This window comes from Protopterus annectens, chromosome 5.part1, assembly GCF_019279795.1.
Source record: "Protopterus annectens isolate FY-2018-M chromosome 5.part1, PAN1.0, whole genome shotgun sequence".
Classification (NCBI taxonomy): domain Eukaryota; kingdom Metazoa; phylum Chordata; order Ceratodontiformes; family Protopteridae; genus Protopterus; species Protopterus annectens.
The window spans coordinates 714,246,577-714,264,484 of NC_056736.1; the positions used below are offsets into that span (position 1 = coordinate 714,246,577).

The 17,908-nt window shown below is 43.1% G+C and overlaps 1 protein-coding gene across 1 annotated transcript in view; it reads left to right on the forward strand.

Moving 5' to 3' along the window:
• Positions 1–17,908, forward strand: part of RSF1 (remodeling and spacing factor 1) — an 801,570-nt gene that overhangs the window by 134,409 nt on the left and 649,253 nt on the right. Inside the window, exon 2 of the mRNA XM_044073343.1 lies at positions 1,249–1,328. Coding sequence (XP_043929278.1) covers positions 1,249–1,328 — 80 coding nt within the window. The remainder of the gene's footprint in view (positions 1–1,248; positions 1,329–17,908) is intronic.

Genomic DNA, 17,908 nt, shown 5'->3' on the forward strand with positions numbered 1-17,908 from the left:
TTTGTTTCTGGGGGAGGGAACCCAGGTCACAGTTGCCAAGCAAATCTTCCAGCTGCATTATGCATCACCCGCTAGTGACAGACTGCACTTTTGGAAAATGCTGCTGATCGAGATCACATCATCCCAGCATGGCTACCTTTTGTGTTTGCTTCAGAAGTGCCTTATTTATGGATATTTGTGCCATGCTCACTTGATCCCAGTTTTGACAGACTTTACTACTAGAACTTCAACTGTAGGAATCATTCTGCCTTTGGATTCCTGGAATGTTTCGTTTTTGCTAATTGGAATTATTCGCAACATGTGCTTACCATCTAAGTTCATCTCTGAAAACCTGTGCAGTGGGTGCATATAACCTTTCCTTTATCTTCATGATTTATTCTGACCATTTCTAACAGCTGTAGACAAGGCTTCCTGGAGGCTACACAGTTATAGGTTTATGTATGTTTTATGCTTTATTGTTTCTGTTTTCTGTGTTAAATGTTTTACTTATTTAATGAGTCTGAAGGCAAAGTGAGTAGCATAGATTTGTATTTATTTAGGAATGGGTGTTTGTTTACTAGGCTACAGCACTGATCCCAATGGACCCATTTCAGGTTCAGCCCAGAACTATTGCTGAGAACGCACCTAGTCTGGAGCATGATACCTGGAATACCCCAGAAGCAGGCACTCTAGACAGTGGGATGAAAAAGAAAAAACAATAGCTGAACTGGGTGGAGAAAAAAGTGCCAGTAGGTGGTCACTGCAGAGCTGCTCCTCGCACATTAACTGCAGTAGTGAATACCTGTCTGTTACAGCTCTGTAAAAGCAAGCGTACATTGCCTATTTTTTTTTTTTGTGGTATATGTTGGCATAAGTGTGTTTTGCCTCTGTGATGTTGATACTTTTCTGAATATCCAAGTAGAAATCTCATTTTCCTCACTGGCCTGTTTTTGCAGTAGAAGAATCAGAAAAATAGTGTAGTGATCATGCAGCCTCTTGTTCTCATTTGTGGTAGGTAAAAGCAAAACACGTTAGGCCAAAAATTAACATTGTTTTAAAAAAAACGTGCTAATGCCAAAAACAAAGTATAATTTAACTTCCATGGCACAGTCTATATACTGGCACCTGCAGTCATTTTTTGAAACTTAAAATAAAGGTTGCAGCAAGGTAATGCAGTTCTTTATTGCATGCCAGTTGCAGTAAGTTAAGTTAAAAAGTGGATTTTTTTTTCTCATTATATGGAAACTGACAGTTTGTTAAATTTTACAGAAACTACTGTGTGAGAAACTGGACGAAAAGTTGCAAGATCTTGATAGTCATCTGAAAAAGAAAGAACGAGCAGAGAGAAGGTAATAGTTTTTACTATCCTGATTTTTTTTTTTTTTTTTTTTTTTGTTAAGCACTTGCTTGGGACAAATTGAAGGCAATTTCGTGGGCAGTGTTGTAGCTTAGTGCTTGTCCATAATGCAATGGATTTGTTCACTGTATTTTGCTAATGGGTAGTTTAGCTGGGTTGCAGCTGCTTTTCCTTGGAGACCTAGACTCTCCAAGGTGCATGAAATAAGAAATTCAGCCTGTATATTAAAAGTTATTATAGGAAAGTGTAGTCTTCAGTGGCATATAAAGGCAAGGTGTGTACTGTATAACGTAAGTAAGTGACAGCAATCCGTGCAAATTGACAGAAAATGTATAGTTTCCTTAATGTGGAAACTTGAGACAAACAGGAGATTAAATTCCTGAGAAACAGAGACATGGATTTTAACAAACTAGCACACCCAGTTCATCATTTTGCTGTTTTCTGTTTGGTTTAGATGTTAAATATTTTACTGTATTGCATACTTTCTAAAGCATCTTTGCTTTCTATGCAATTTTATTTCCAGTGATATTCCTTGTTTTAAAATTGCAAATTATTTTGAAAAAATTGTGTATTTTTATTTTACTTTTTTAATTTTACTGTCCAGATTCTCTCTAGCCACACGCATACAGTGATACCATGGTTGGTATTGGACAATAAAATTACATGCACCTGCAAAAAAAAAAAAAAAAAGCTTCTTTAGAAGAGTAGCTCTTTGTCTTCCATTTTTACTCTACTATGTTACCACATTCTTTAATTTTTCATGTAAGTCGTTTTGGGATATCCTGCAGTGCGTGTGGCCAGCGGCCATCTAGTCATCCAAAGCTCTTCCCTACCCCTGGGCTTTAGTTGATGCCCCACTTCTGGTGTAAGGAAATTGGTAGTGTAAATGGCACATTGGCTGACTATTTTGAGTGTTCATTTACCCTGGTTCAGAGAGCCAAAACGTTGAAATCTAAAAAGTGTTAGCCAGATACTCCATTTGGTGCTGGGAGTTTCTTATAAAAGGAGAAAGGTTGCTCCCCCTGAGGTAGACTCCAACTCATCTAGTTCTGAGCCTGATGAAATAGCCCATGTTGGCAGGTTCCCATCAGCCAAGGCTCTGGGCTCATATCAAAAACACATTTTCCTCTGCTAGAGGACTTCTGATTTGATGATGCACGCCACAGAATAAAGAAACCTTTTGGTGTGATTCCAAAGAGTACCCCTAAGTCCAGTAAAGATAAAAGGTCTTCATGGGTCACCCTGAACCTGGGCTTCTAGCTGTACCTACAATGCTTGAGGTCCTGGCGGATATCTTTTAAAATGCATCTCTGAAGATAGATTTGCTTTACCTTGCTCTTAGGAAGCCTGACTGATTGGTTCTGTAGGGTAAAGGATTCCCATAGATACCTGTACAGAAATCCTTCCAGATGTGGTGGCTCTGGACCCCTATTTATTTAGGTTGTTTACAGTTGGTAGTACACTGATCACAGCAGACCATTTGCAGGCACAGCGCTGGTGATGAAATTCACAAGAAATAAAACTGTTTCACAAACACTGAGTATTCACAAGAAGGTACAGAATCCAGCAGGCATTTGAAACAAAAGATTCCAGCAAGGGATCTGCTCCAAACAGCATTCACATCCCAAATGTTAAGCAGAGCTCTAGAGAGATTTGGTAAGAAAGTGCACACAGCTGCTGCCCTCACTTTTAGGACTTTAAAGTGCCAGACCCACCATCAGATTGTGTTGGCGTAAATGAAGACCGAGGTGGGGAGGATCGAAGTTAAGCACCTAAAGAAGGAGGAGTTGGACCGCCGTGATTTCTTTTACTAAGTTGCTAAACACTCCAAAAAGTGTAGCTGTGATTCTGTAGTTGCATCTTGCATGAGAGCAGTAATAAGGTCAGTTATTAGAAGGCATGCCTGGTTGAGGTCCCCCTCGCCCCACACCAGACAAAATGAAATGGTCATCTTCAGTGCCTTGTGTTAAGGATTTGCTCTTCAGACTCTGTGCTCAAGAGGTGTACAAGAAACTAAAGGAGAAAATTTTAAATTATCCAATCTAGGTAGATTTTTCAGATGTTTGTGTGTAAGTGTAGCAGGAATTTCCTAGCCAAGACCTTGCTCTTTAAGCCCCAGACAGGAAACCACCAGATTTAGCAAACTGGGGGAAAAGGCAATTATAGAAAGGAGTATTAAGCTAAATTCACAGAGAAGCCCAGGGGCCCTTAGGGCTAAAACCCCCAAAGGATCATCCATGACTCATCCTGACTGCACCCTCCCTAACCCAAGCCCATCTCATCCACACACCCCCACTTTTGCACAGTTTGGAGAAATCTTGTCCACCTTTATAGTGAATTGGGTGACAGTTACTCAAGACAGATGGATGCTAAGCATCTTAAAAGAATGGTACAGTCTATAATTTCTATAAAAAAAAAGGTTTAGGTCATTTTGATTCCAAAAGACCAGATTGTTTGTCTGTAGTGAGCCAAGATGCCAAAGAAAAAGTGCCCTTGGGAAGGAAGGCACAGGGTTTAACTCCAGACATTTCCTGGTACCAAGAAAAGAGGGCACTTGGAGACCCATCTTATACATTTCCCAGCTAAACACATTCCTTAAAGTGCCAAAATTCAAAATGCGTACCTTGCTAGGCATGTTACCTTTTGATTCCACAAGGAGAGTTTATGGCAGCCCTGTACTTAAAGGATACGATTCTTTATATCTTAATAAGAAAAAAAAATGCTGACACTTTCTTGCAGCAGAGGAAGGCCATTATCAATTCACAACCTTGTCCTTTGGCTTTTCCACTATGCTTGTAATATTCACATTGTATGGTGCCAGTAAAACCCTTTGCCAGGGCGAGGAATGTTCTAATCTTTCCCCTACTTAGATGATTGCTTTATCCTTGCAGAGTCCTACCAGAGAGCCTTGGATTCCTTGAAATTCACCCTAAAGTGATTTGCATAACTAGCATGAACAGGAAGCAGAGAGAAAATCCTTCTTCATTCTTGCTCAGATAGTGACTTTCCTTGTGGGCAAATGTTGTCCCCTGGTCAGTGCAGGGCCTTCCTCCCTTAAGATAAGCAACACATGCTGTCAGGTTTGTTTTCCACATTTTCTCAAAAATTAAGATCACAGCAAAGGAGAGAACTTGAGGTTGTTAGGACACATGGCAACACGAACTTTGATGGTGCCTTGGGGTTGTTCTCATGAAATGAAGATATAGTGGTACTTGAGAAATAGGTGAAGCCAACATGACCATTTGAAAACCACTATTCTCATGTTTCCATGCATAGGGAAAGAGCTATAATGTTGGTCCCAGTAATATCCATTGGACAAGGGGATGCCACCCTGGGAACAGATACGTGCCATGACACTGTCGATAGATTACTTAGGTGTAGCTTTAAGAGGCCAAATGGGGGACTTCAGTACTGAGGAGAAAATGCACCAGCATCAAGGAAATGACGGTCCTCATTTCTGGCACTCCATGCCTTTCTCTCTGTCAATGCAGGGTGGAGTCCTACTAGTAGAAAGAGACACCACCATAAGCAAGCAAGGGATGACACACTTGTATGTACTGTTCAGATTAGTATTGAAAGCATGGGAAATTGTAGTGGGTTGGTAACCACGTATATGCCTTCTTGTCAGATTGTGATAGTAAACAAGCTTTGGAGGACTTGTAGAGATCCATATCAATTGATGCTACACATGGAACCATTCTTGTATCTAACAAGCAGATGGGGTGTGCCAAAGATAGACCGGTTTATCTCTCGTCCTAGCAGGCAGATGAGACAGTTTTAATGAAGGCTAGCAACTTCAGAGACCTGGATGACTGGTGCCTTTTCCTTGCATTAGACAGGTCTGTTTCTGTATGCATTCTCTCTCATACCTTTGATCCCCAGGGTGTTGACTAAAGCTCCAGAAGAGAGGCCAGAAATGATTGTAATAGCTCCCTTTTGGTTAAGGCACCACTGGATGTTCTTCATGTTTCACTGTTGCAGTCATCACATTTGGGTTATCTGCTTGCAGTAGCCCTCAGTCGGCCTGATTATCCAAGTGTTGGGTCCTGTGTTGGTTGCTGTCTCATCTTCCATGACGTCAGGTAGTTAGGGGTATAAAGCATGCAGCCGATGCCATTACATCAGTCTTTCTTGCCTTGCGGTGCCCGAAGCAGAAGCATTTCGCAAGTGCCGGTCGGCCGACTCCTGAAATTTTCTTTTTCGAGTTACAGAACCGAAGTCTTCAACTAAAGTTAAGTACCCTGTTAGGGAAACTTTTTCTTGCTCTAAACCAATGTCTGTAAAAGTCAGTAATTGTATTTCTTGTGGAAAGCGAATACCTCATAAAGATTTTCATTTCTACTGTATTCTTTGCCTAGGCCCTGACCACGACGTACCTCGCTGTCGGTTTTGTGCCTTATTTAAACAACGAACTATTCGTCGTCGGTATATTTACGCTTCTAAATATTTTGGTACTCTGTTCAATTATCCAGATATGTCTTCGATAAGCCATCCCACTACCGACATTCCGAAAAAACGCAAAGATAAAGATAGGGACAGGCTGCCTAAGTCCAAAGCTGCCGACGACACTTCTCCTAAGCTAGTCGCCAGTTTGCCGGTACTCAGTGAGGCGCTTTCACTGCCCCTGATACCTGCTACTTCAGATTTGCAGGCTTCTACTGAGACCCATTCGGAGTCCGGTATGCCGCGAGATGCTTCAACTGTAAAACCTGCGGATGTCTCTACCTTGGATGGGTCCAGAGCCACTGTGCAGGCACCGGCTTCTGAGAGTGTATTCAGGCCTACTGACTTGCATATTAAACCAACTCCATCTTCTTCTTCAAGGCCGAAAACTTGAACCATGCCTAGAAAACCGACGTCCAGACCGCATGGTCAGGCCTCTATGCCTAAAAAACAAATGATAAGAATGGCTGAAGACCTTATTACTTTAATCAGGGGAAGCCAGCCTTCCCCCTCTAAGAGACCTAGGACTGAGTTTTCTTATGATACTTCTGACCAGGATTCTGAAATTTCCGTTTCCTCTGATAACCAGGATTTACCCTTATCTGCCTATGAGGATTCTGATGCAGAGGACTCTATTCCCTCTGCTTCCCCTCCAGAGAATTTCTCTTTTGGTGAAACCTTGCATACTCTTAGGGAGCATTTTCGCTGGGAAAGCCAGGATTACTCTGATTCTAAAAAGAGGTTTAGGGATTTCTTACTCCTGCCCCAACACAGGCCTTTAGCGATCCCTCCTGTACTAGACATTGTTGAGGATGCCTTTTCAGAGTCTAGCTTGGCCCCTGACTCTTTACCTCCTGCTCCCAGAAAACCTGATAGATATTATAGGGTACCTGACTCTCACAAGTTCCTTTTTAAAAACCTTACTGCGGCTCCTGACCATTTCACAGGGACCCAAGGGCATTAAGGCTACTACTGCCAAAAATCCTACCCCCTCTGACAGAGATTCCAGGGTGCTGGATAGGTGGGGTAAGAAGGTATACACTTCTGCAACCTTGGCCATTAAGGCCTTAAACTGCCAGTTTCATATGTTAAAGTATCAGCAGCATATTACTGGATTGCTTAAACAGAAAATGATGTTGATTCCTGACTGTGCTGAAAATAAGGATTTACAGGATTTAATGCATTCTGCTGAACAGGTTGAAAACCTTACTTTGCATTGAGGTTTTGATTCACTAGAGGCATCTTGCAGGGCTGCTGTCACTAGGTCTGTACTTAGAAGGCATGCTTGGCTTAAGGAGCAATCTTTGCCAGCTCATGTTAAAGCTAAATTGCTGGATGTTCCCTTAAATCAGGACCGCCCGTTTGGGAACAAAACAGAAGAAGTTCTTAAAAAAGATGAAGGAAAAAGCTAAATCTATGCAAACTGTTAAAGATTTCCTACAAGTACAGCCTCCAAGATTTAGTAGGCATTGGCCCTCTTAAGAATTGGTCCTTTCCTGCCTCTTCCAGGCCTTCTCAGTCCAAACCCAGAACCAGCAGTACATCCAAGCTTCAGTCCCAGGGTATGCACAGGACTAAGCAGTGGGGGGCTCCCACTTCCAAATCAGGGAGTAGTAAGACTCCCCCCTATGGTAAGCTGTCTCAGTGACTTGACTTTAAATCTTCCAATCACTTCTCAACTGACTGCTCCTTTAGGGGGAAAGATTGCTCTGCAAGCAAAAAACTGGGAACTCATTACCCAGGACAAATGGGTTTTAAATATAGTGTCCCAAGGATACAGATTTCACTTCCACACGTTACCAGCCCCAAACGGTTGGCCAGATCCACCCCCAAATCAGTGGGCAGAGGCTCAAAAGCAAGTACTCTTTCTCTCTCATACATAAAGGCTATTCAAACTGTACCAGAAGAGGAAAAGGGAGAAGGTTTCTATTCAAGACTTTTCCTGGTACCCAGAAAAGACCAATCATGGCATCCTATCCTAGACCTTTCTATCCTAAACCCCTTTTTGGAGATTCCAAAATTCAAGATGCTACCTCTTCACCAGTTGCTTCCTATGCTAGGCAAGAATGCCTGGTTGGCAACACTGAATTTAAAGGAAGCCTACCTGCACATCCCAATCAGGGAATCTTGCAGAAGATACCTACGCTTCAAAGCAGGCTACGTGCGCTATCAGTTCTCTGCACTGCCCTTTGGCTTATCTACAGCACCCAGGGTATTTACAGAGTGCCTAGCTCCAGTCATTGCATTTTGCAGGCAAAGAAATATTCAGATATACCCATACCTGGACGATTGTCTAATTCAGGCAGAAAGCCAGGACATACTTTTGAATCATCTGGCATTTGTACAAAAGGTGCTAACTTGTCTGGGGTACACCATAAATGGCAATAAATCACATCTTGTACCCTGTCAACAAATTATATTCCTGCGAGCAAGCTTGAACACAACTTCCCAGGTGGCTTTCCTCACGCCAGAGAAATAAATTCATTTGTCAACTTACTTCAAACTAATGGCCAGAAAAACCCTGCTATCTGCAGCGCAAGTGCTGCAAGCCTTGAGGTTCATGGCCTCCTGCATTCTACTAATTCCATATGCAAGACTGCATATAGGAAACTACAATATCTAAAAAGCGTATGGTGTAAACAGTCTCAGGATCTAGAAGCAATGATTCCTATCATACCTTGCCTACAGTTAGAGTTCCTTTGGTGGGCAGAGGCTGCCACCAAAACAAGGGACTACCATTCACTCTACCCCCTGCCACCCAAACCCTAACAGACACATCAGACTATGCATGGGGGGCTCACCTGGCAGGGAAGTGCATTCAGGGAAAATGGAACCCAAGTCAAATGCACCTGCATATCCACCAAAAAGAAATGTTAGCTGTACAGAATGCTCTGACAGCCTTCAAGGACCACATTTTTCCAGGACAATTAAGGGTAAAGACATACAACACTACTGTTATGTGGTAAATAAATAAGCAGGGGGGTACCCATTCATACGCCCTCTGCAGACTAGCCGTGGCTCTGTGGAACACGGCCTTAAGCTACCAAGTGCATCTACAGGCTCAATTCCTGCCAGGAAAACTAAATAAACTGGCAGACGAACTAAGCAGAAATCTCAACCCACATGAGTGGAAACTGGAACCAAAGCCTTTCAACATGTTGATAAACAAATGGGAAGCCCAGATATATACCTGTTTGCCTCCCCCCAGAACTAGCAATTGGACAAATTTTGCACAAGGACTCCCCACAAACAAGCTTGGAAAGTGGATGCTCTGTCCTTCAGCTGGAAAAATCTATCAGTTTATGCCTTTCCTCCTCTGCCTCTCCTTTCCAAAGTACTAATAAAGATCAAACAGGACAAACCAAGGATGATACTTGTTGCACGAGACTGGCCATGCCAACACTGGTATCCCCTCTTGCGCAGTGTGTCACTGATGGGTCCATGGCACCTGCCTCAGACCCCTAACCTGCTGTCACAGCAGGAGAGCCAGATTCTGCACCCTCAGCTTCAAACCCTGAACCTGACAGCCTGGCTAATTACCTAATCTCTCCATTACCATCCCTCAGTAAACAAGTGTTGGATGTCATTTTGGAGGCAAGGAGGCCTAGTACTAGAAAATCTTATGCTGAAAAATGGAAAATATTCTGTGCCTAGAAACAAACTCAAGGGATGGGCACAACAGCACCCAATTTACCTCAGATTCTTCAATACATAACTGAGATGCTTCACAAGGGCCTTTCTTTTTCCTCCATCAAAATTCATGCCTCAGCCATTTCAGCTCATTACAACACAGAACCACCCCTCTTCTCTCATCCACTGCTCAAGCAGTTCCTCAGAGGGGCGAAAAACTTAAGACCACCCAGGAGAGCCCCAGCTCCAGTCTGGGACCTTAACTTTGTATTGGAAAAACTCACTCTTCCTCCTTTCGAGCCAGCTGCAAGTGCAGAGTTAAAATTCCTTTCCTAGAAAACAGCCTTCCTTTTAGCAATCACTTCAGCAAGAAGGATATCTGAATTACAGGCCCTGATGGCAGTGGAGCCTTTCATCATCTTTCATGCAGACAGGGTGTCCCTCAGGACCAATCCTTCCTTCATTCCCAAGGTAGTATCTATCCAGTGTGGCTCTTAATCAGTCCATTCATTTGCCAACCTTCTTTTCTAATCCACAGAACAAAGGAGAACGGACACTGCACCCCTTAGATGTGCACAGACAACTTGTATTTTACTTAGATAGGACTAAACCTCAAAGGAAATCTGAACAACTGCTGATGGCATTTGCAGCAGGGGTAGAGGGGAAGGCTATTCAAAGAAAGCCATTTCTAAATGGATAGGCCATTGCATTTATTTCTGCTATAAGCACCATGGAAAACCTATCCCGCAGGGGATTAGACCACATTCAACCAGGGCTGCATCTATCTCTGCAGCCTTTCTCAGAGGTGTCCCTACCAGGGACATCCTAGAAGCTGCTACCTGGAGTTCTGTACATACTTTCACCAAGCATTATCGTTTGCCAATTTTCTCTAAATCCAGAGCTGGCTTTGCCACTGCAGTCTTGCAGGGCCTTATAGCTGGTCCTAATGCTATCTAAGTTCCTCCTCCCATCCTTAGCTTTGGGAATCTACCCAAATGTGATGACTGCTACAGTGAAATACGAAGAACATAGTACAGTTGTGTACACTTACATAAGTGTAGATGTTCGAGTGTATTCACTGTTGCAGTCCTGGTTACCCTCCCTCCCTCCAGCCCCCTGACTTTTTTTGGCTATACCTCTATTCTCCTTTACTATGCTTAAAAGCTTTTTGGTGTATTTGCTTTTTTGTTGGAGGTATAACCTTGCGCAGATATATATATATATATATATATATATATATATATATATATATATATATATTTATTTAATTGCTACCCATTAGGGGGGCACCTGATATCTGGGGCAAGAAAAACTGATGTAATGGCGTCGGCTGCATGCTTTATACCCTTGACTACGTGACGTCACAGAAAATGAGACCACAACCGACGCAGGACCCAAGACTTTGAGTTTGATTTTTTTTTTTTTTTTCGGAATGTCGGTAGTCGGATGGCTTACCGAAGACATATCTGGATAATTGAACCGAGTACCAAAATATTTAGAAGCGTAAATATACCGACGACGAATAATTCGTTGTTTAAATAAGGCACAAAACCGACAGCGAGGTACGTCGTGGTCAGGGCCTAGGCAAGGAATATAGTACAAATGAAAATCTTTATGAGGTATTTGCTTTCCACAGAAATATAATTATTCACTTTTACTGACATCGGTTTAGAGCAAGAAAAAGTTTCCTCAACGGGGGGTACTTCTCTTTAGTTGAAGACTTCGGTTCTGAAACTCAAAAATGAAAATTTCAGGAGTCGGCCGACCGGCTGTTGTGAAATGCTTCTGCTTCGGGCACCGCACAGGAAAAAAGACCGATGTAATGGCATCTGCTGCATGCTTTATACCCCTAACTACCTGATGTCATGGAAGATGAGACAGCAACCAATGCAGGACCCAAGACTTGGATAATCAGGCCGACTGAGGGCTACTGCAAGCAGATAACCCAAATGTGATGAGTGCAACAGTGAATACACTCGAACATCTACATTTATGGTAAGTGTACACAACTGTACTTTCCTTCTGCTATACAACATAGCTAGAGGAAAGAATGAAGTACTGGCTTCGCAAGTTGACATGCTAACTTGGAGCAAGGGTCTGATGCTACTGCACAATCTGGACACTGGCTTTACAGGGTGATGATTTGTATGTTAACCCCATGCAGGAAGAAATATTCAGAGGACGTGGTAAACATCATGAATGCGGCAGGAAACAGTTCACAGAAAATCATACCTTTCCAAATGGTAAAAGGTTATCATTCTGGTGCATTCTAGAGACCTAGACCCCAGAAAGACTAAGGTTGCATTGGTCCTGGAATAGCTGTCAGAACTGTGTAAATCCAAGTTTTGCATACACATCTGTAAATGTTCATGTCTCTGTCTCAGCCTGCCTGCCTGCATTGGGTTTTCCTTTATACTCTAGAGACCTTTAGTAAAGGAGTTCCTGTTTCATCTTAAGCCACCCAAGAGATAAATGGCTTCAGCGACGGACCTTAACTGTGTATTAAAAAACTGACCCTGTCATCTTTTGAGGCAGCAGTCTCCTGCCTCATCCATTTTTTTTTCATGAAAAACACTTCATGGTGGCAGTTGCATCTGTTGGGTATACGTCAGAATTGCACACATTAATATACAAGCAGACCTTTTTAGTGCTTTATCAGAAGAGTGGCCTTGTGTACCAAGTCTTATTTTTAAGCCTAAAGTCGTTACTGGATTGACCTTGACTGTGCATTACCTTGACGTGCACAGACAGCTGAGGTTTTATGTGCATAGAACAAAAGTGGGCAGGAAAACTTACCAGCTGTTTATCTGCTCCTGTATGAAAAGGAGGGTGTCGGTAAACAAGAAAATCCATTCCAAGTGGCTTTGAAACTGCATTGCACTGTATCATCACCATAAGAAACGAGTATCGGGCCACAACAGAGCTACAGCTGCCACCACACCTTTTCTTAATGAAGGTTCCTTCCAAATTATCCAGTAAAAAGCAGTAACACTGCCCTCTGTACACCTGTACTACTTTGGGGCTGTGTCCAGAGCAAGAGCAAGGTTTGCCTGTGCTGTTCTGCAAGGACTGATCTCCAGAAAGTCCATCCACCTCCCCTCCTTATTGCTTTGAGAATTTTCTCGAGGGTAGACTGCAGTAGTGAATACAACAGTGAATGTAGCACAGCTGTGTTAGTAACTTTCCTTTAATGTAGATGTCCAAGGGTTTCACTGATGCAGTCCTAGTTCCCTACCATAACCCCCCCCCTTTTTTCTTCCGTGATCCTTCACATTGGGGCACCTTTGTGTGAACCTAGGTCTGTACTGAAGCTGCCCACCTGGTCCATCATACTTCTAGGCCAGAACACAGATATTCTGCTGCTGCTGGAGCATTGAGGAACTGAAGGTGGTGTCTCACAATGAGCCCTTTATACAGCGTGCATTCTTACACTGAAAGGAGGGCATCTGTCTAAGTCTGAGGGAGGGAAAAGCATGTGGAAGACTGACTGGCTGCAGGCTACCTGCATGGCAAGGTATCTCAAGACTAAAGACTGAAACAGTGCGACTCAAACCACTTCATTTACTTTAAGTTGCTAACACATATGTACTTCCACCTCCAAGACCATTTTTACAACTTGTTTTGGTAGGAAGTAAGAAATACCAATTGATACAGTTAGCACAGAAACATAGTAGGCTGCATGTAAACTCAGGTAGTGAAGGATTGAAGTTTGTTTTCCATTAAGTCATGGCGGGAATTTTATGCTCCCAGAAAAAAAAAATCAGTGGGCCATCCTCAAAGACAAAAGAAAATGTAAAACGTACATTTTGCATTGAAAACTATATAAAATGGTATTGTATATAGTAAGGAGGTTATGCCCAGCTTTAAGGATTTTTACTTAACACTTGCTTCAGAAAGTTAGTAGTATACTTTAAGCCAGCTACCAGTTTGCACCTTAAACTTCTGCAAATTAACTTTAATATCTGAACCGTATATTGTTGGGAGACTTCTATTACGGTTTTTAACTGAAGTATCTTATTGAGAAAACAGTTCCTTGCATTCTGTATTCCCTCACTTTCAAAAGCTTTTGCTGAGGTTTTAACTGAGTTACCTTAGCAGGAAGAACATTTTTTATATTTTTTACTACCTCACTTTGAAAAGCTCTGATATTCATATGGATCACTGAAGTAGAATGCCTAATAAAATGGGAGTCATTTGCAGGCTGACATCCCCTTGACCAGCCTAATTCCCAGAATCAGGCAGAGGCTGGCAAAATGCATCAGGCACTTCAAGCGCAGGTAGTTATCCAGTACCTTGTAGACATGCCTTTAGGTCCCTTGTCAGGCACTTCAAACACAGGTAGTTATCCAGTCCCTGGTAGACATGCCTTTAGGTCCATTGTCAGGCACTTCAAACACCGGTAGTTATCTAGTCCCTGGTAGACATGCCTTTAGGTCCATTGTCAGACACTTCAAACACAGATGTTCTTCGTGTTTCACTGTTGCAGTCATTACATTTGGGTAATCCTGCTGGCAGGTTGCCCTCAGTCAGCCTGAATTCCAAAGTCTTGGGTCCTGTCGCCCCTTCCCCGACGTCAGGTTGTCAGGGGTATAAAAGATGCGGCCGACGCCATTTTCTTTAGTCTTTCTTGCCGCACGGTGCCCGAAGCAGAAGCAGTTTGCAAGTGCCAGTTGGCCGACTCCTGAGATTTTCATGTTTGAATTTCAGATCCGAAGTCTTTAATAAAGCTAAGTACCGCGTTGGGGAAACTTTTTTCTTGCTCCAGACCGATGTCAGAAAAAGTAAATAATTGTATTTCTTGTGGAAAGCAGATACCTCATAAGGACTTTCATTCTTACTGTATTCCTTGCCTAGGCCCTGATCACAACGTTTCTGGTTGTCGGTTTTGTGCTAGATTTAACCAACGCACTATTAAGCATTGGTATGATTTTGCTTTAAACTATTTTGGACGCCGGTTTAATTATCCAGAAATGTCGGATAGCCGTCCGACTACCAGAGTTCACAAAAAACGCAAAGAAAAGGAGAGAGATAAACAGCCGAGGCCCAAAACCGACGATGAAGCTTCTCCTAAGCCACTCGCTGGTTCTTAGTGAGGCACTTTCGCAGCCCCTGACGCCCACTACTTTAGAGTCGCAGGCCGCTACCGACTCCCACGTGGAGTCTGCCATGCCGCTGGAAACTCAAGGTATTGGAGCCTCGGATACTATTCCCTCAGATGGGTCCGGAGCCGCTGAGCAGGCACTGGCTTTTGAGGGTATATTCATACCTAAACATCTTTACATTAAACCTACTTCAGCTTCAAAGGCAAAGACTAAAACACCTTCTAAAGCAAAGAAACAAACTCAAGAGCCACGTGGACAGGCCTCTATGCCCAAAAAACAGATGCTCAAAATGGCCAAAGACTTGATTACCTTGATCAGAGGTTCCCATCTCCCTCCTCATAAGAGGCCTAGGCAAGAGACTGACTATGAATCTTCAGATCAGGTTTCTTTTTCTTCTGATTAGAAGTATTCTCTTCCCCCCATGAGGATTCTGATGCTGAAGAATCTATACCTTCAGCTTCCCCTCCAGAGGACTATTCTTTTTAGGGAAACCTTGCATACCATGAGGGAGCATTTCCACTGGGAGATCCAAGATTTTTCAGAATCTAAAAAGAGGCTCAGAGATTTCTTTTTACTTCCTCAACACAGGCCTCTAGCCATTCCACCCGTGTTGCACATTGTAGATGATGTGTTTTCGGAGACTAGTCTTACCCCTGACTCCTTACCTCCGGCTCCTGTTAAGCTTGATAGATATTACAGGGTTCCTGACTCTCATAAATTCCTTTTTAAAAACCCTGCTGCAGACCCAGAGACAATTTCTCGGGGTCCCAAAGGAGTTAAGGCTTCCGCTGCAAAAAACCCTACCCCCTCTGACAGAGATTCTAGGGCACTGGATAGATGGGGAAAAAAGGTTTACACATCTGCTACCTTGGCTATAAGGGTCTTAAACTGTCAGTTTCATATACTCAAATATCAGCAACATGTCATGGCATTGCTTAAACAGAAAATGTTGTTAAACTCTGAATGTGCAGAAAACAAGGAAATGCAGGATTTATTGCATGCAGCTGAACAAGTTGGAAAGCATACTTTGCAATGTGGTTTTGATTCTTTGGAGGCCTCCTGCAGGGCCCCAGTTACGGGTTCTGTAATTAGGAGGCACGCTTGGTTAAAGGAACAAAATCTGCCTGATCATGTGAAAGTTAAATTATTGGATGCACCTTTACAGCATGATACTTTGTTTGGTGTTAAGGCAGAAGAGGTGTTGAAGAAAATGGAGGACAAAACTAAATCAATGCAAACTGTCAAAGATTTTTTACAAGTACAGCCACCTAGGTTTAGTAGACACTGGCCTACAAATAATTGGTCCTTTCCTGTGTCAGACAGACCTCAAAGGGGCAGATCCCAGGTGCAAGGTTCATCGAAGAAATACTGCCAGGAACCACCACGATAAATAAAATCAAGTTTTATTTTTAAAACAAACAAGCGCTTTCACGCATACATATGCGCTTCATCAGGTGCAAGGTTCATACAGGTCAAAGCAATGGGGTGCTTCTACCTCCAAAGTTGGAGAAGACAAATCACAACCTTACATGAAACAGTCCCAATGACTTCCCCCTGCCCGCACCAAGCACTTTTCTCCTGGCAGCACCCTTAGGGGGAAAATTAGCACTTTTTTCTCAAAATTGGCACATTATAACCCAGGACAAGTGGGTTCTAAACATAGTGTCACAAGGCTACAAGTTCCATTTCCATACCCTGCCAAAGGCAAACGGCTGGCCAGATCTGTCAAAAAATCAATGGACAGAGGCACAAAAACAAGTCTCATCCCTCATGGACATGAGGGCCATTCAACAAGTACCAGAGCAAGAGCAGGGACAAGGATTTTACTCAAGACTGTTCTTGGTACCCAGAAAGGACAAGGCCTTTAGACCAGTACTGGACCTATCTATTCTGAACACATTCCTGGATATACCAAAATTCAAAATGTTAACTTTGCAGCAGCTTCTGCCCATGCTGGGCAAGAATGCGTGGCTTGTGACCTTAGACCTAAAAGAGGCATACCTGCATGTCCCAATCAGACAATCATGCAGAAGATACCTCAGATTCAAGGCTGGCTCAATGCATTACCAATTCTCTGCACTGCCCTTTGGCTTATCTACTGTGCCCAGGGTCTTTACAAAGTGCCTGGCACCAGTTATTGCATTCTGCAGACAAAAAGGAATATAAATATATCCTTACTTGGACGACTGTCTAATTCAAGCAGAGAACAAGGACATTCTTCTACAGCATCTGGCGTTTGTGAAAAGACTTCTAACATGCCTAGGGTACAAAGTCAACGAAAAGAAATCAAAACTAGTACCCTCTCAAGTGATAATATTCCTGGGTGCAAGCTTAAATACAACTGCCCAGATGGCTTATCTCACGCCAGACAAAGGCAACTGACTACCTATTTCAAGATGTTGGCAACAAAGGCCCAGTTATCTGCAAGAAAAATTCTGCAGGCTTTGGGCTTCATGGCATCCTGCATTCTACTAATTCCATATGTAAGACTGCATATGAGGAAACTTCAGTGGTACCTAAAAAGTGTTTGGATTCAACATTGTCACAGCCTGGAGGCAATAATTACTGTCATTCCCTGCCTACAACAGGAGTTTTGATGGTGGGCAAAGGCCTATCACCAGAACAAGGGACAGCCATTCTCATTACCCCCAGCCAGGCAGACACTAACAACGGATGCATCAGATTATGCCTGGGGGGCCCACATGGCAGGAAGATGCATTCAGGGCACATGGCCCTCAAACCAAATGCATCTACATATCAATCAAAAAGAGATGCTAGCTGTTCAAAATGCCCTGACAGCCTTCAAGGACCTAATTCATCCAGGACAACTACTGATAAAGACAGACAGTACCACGGTCATGTGGTATATAAACAAGCAGGGGGGCACACATTTTTACCCCCTTTGCAGACTAGCCATGACTTTGTGGGGCACAGCATTGTCTTACCAAGTACAACTGCAGGCACAATTCCTGCCAGGAAAAGAAAATACTCTGGCAGATGAACTAAGCAGAAACCTCATGGATCCCCACGAGTGGCACCTGGATCCACAAGTCTTCAGCATGATAACAAAGAAATGGGGATGCCCGCACATAGATCTATTTGCCTCCCCTCACAACTACCAACTAAAAAGATTCTGCACAAGGACTTATCACAGACAAGCATGGAAAATGGATGCCCTATCTTTCAGCTGGAAAAAACTATCAGTATATGCCTTTCCTCCACTGCCACTCCTCCCCAAGGTACTCCTAAAAGTCAAACAGGAAAAGCCAAAGATGATACTGATTGCCCCAGACTGGCCCCGCCAGTACTGGTATCCAATCCTAAGGAATTTGTTTCAAGGCCCAGATTGGACCTTACCTCATATACCCCATCTACTGTCCCAGCAAAACAACCAGAT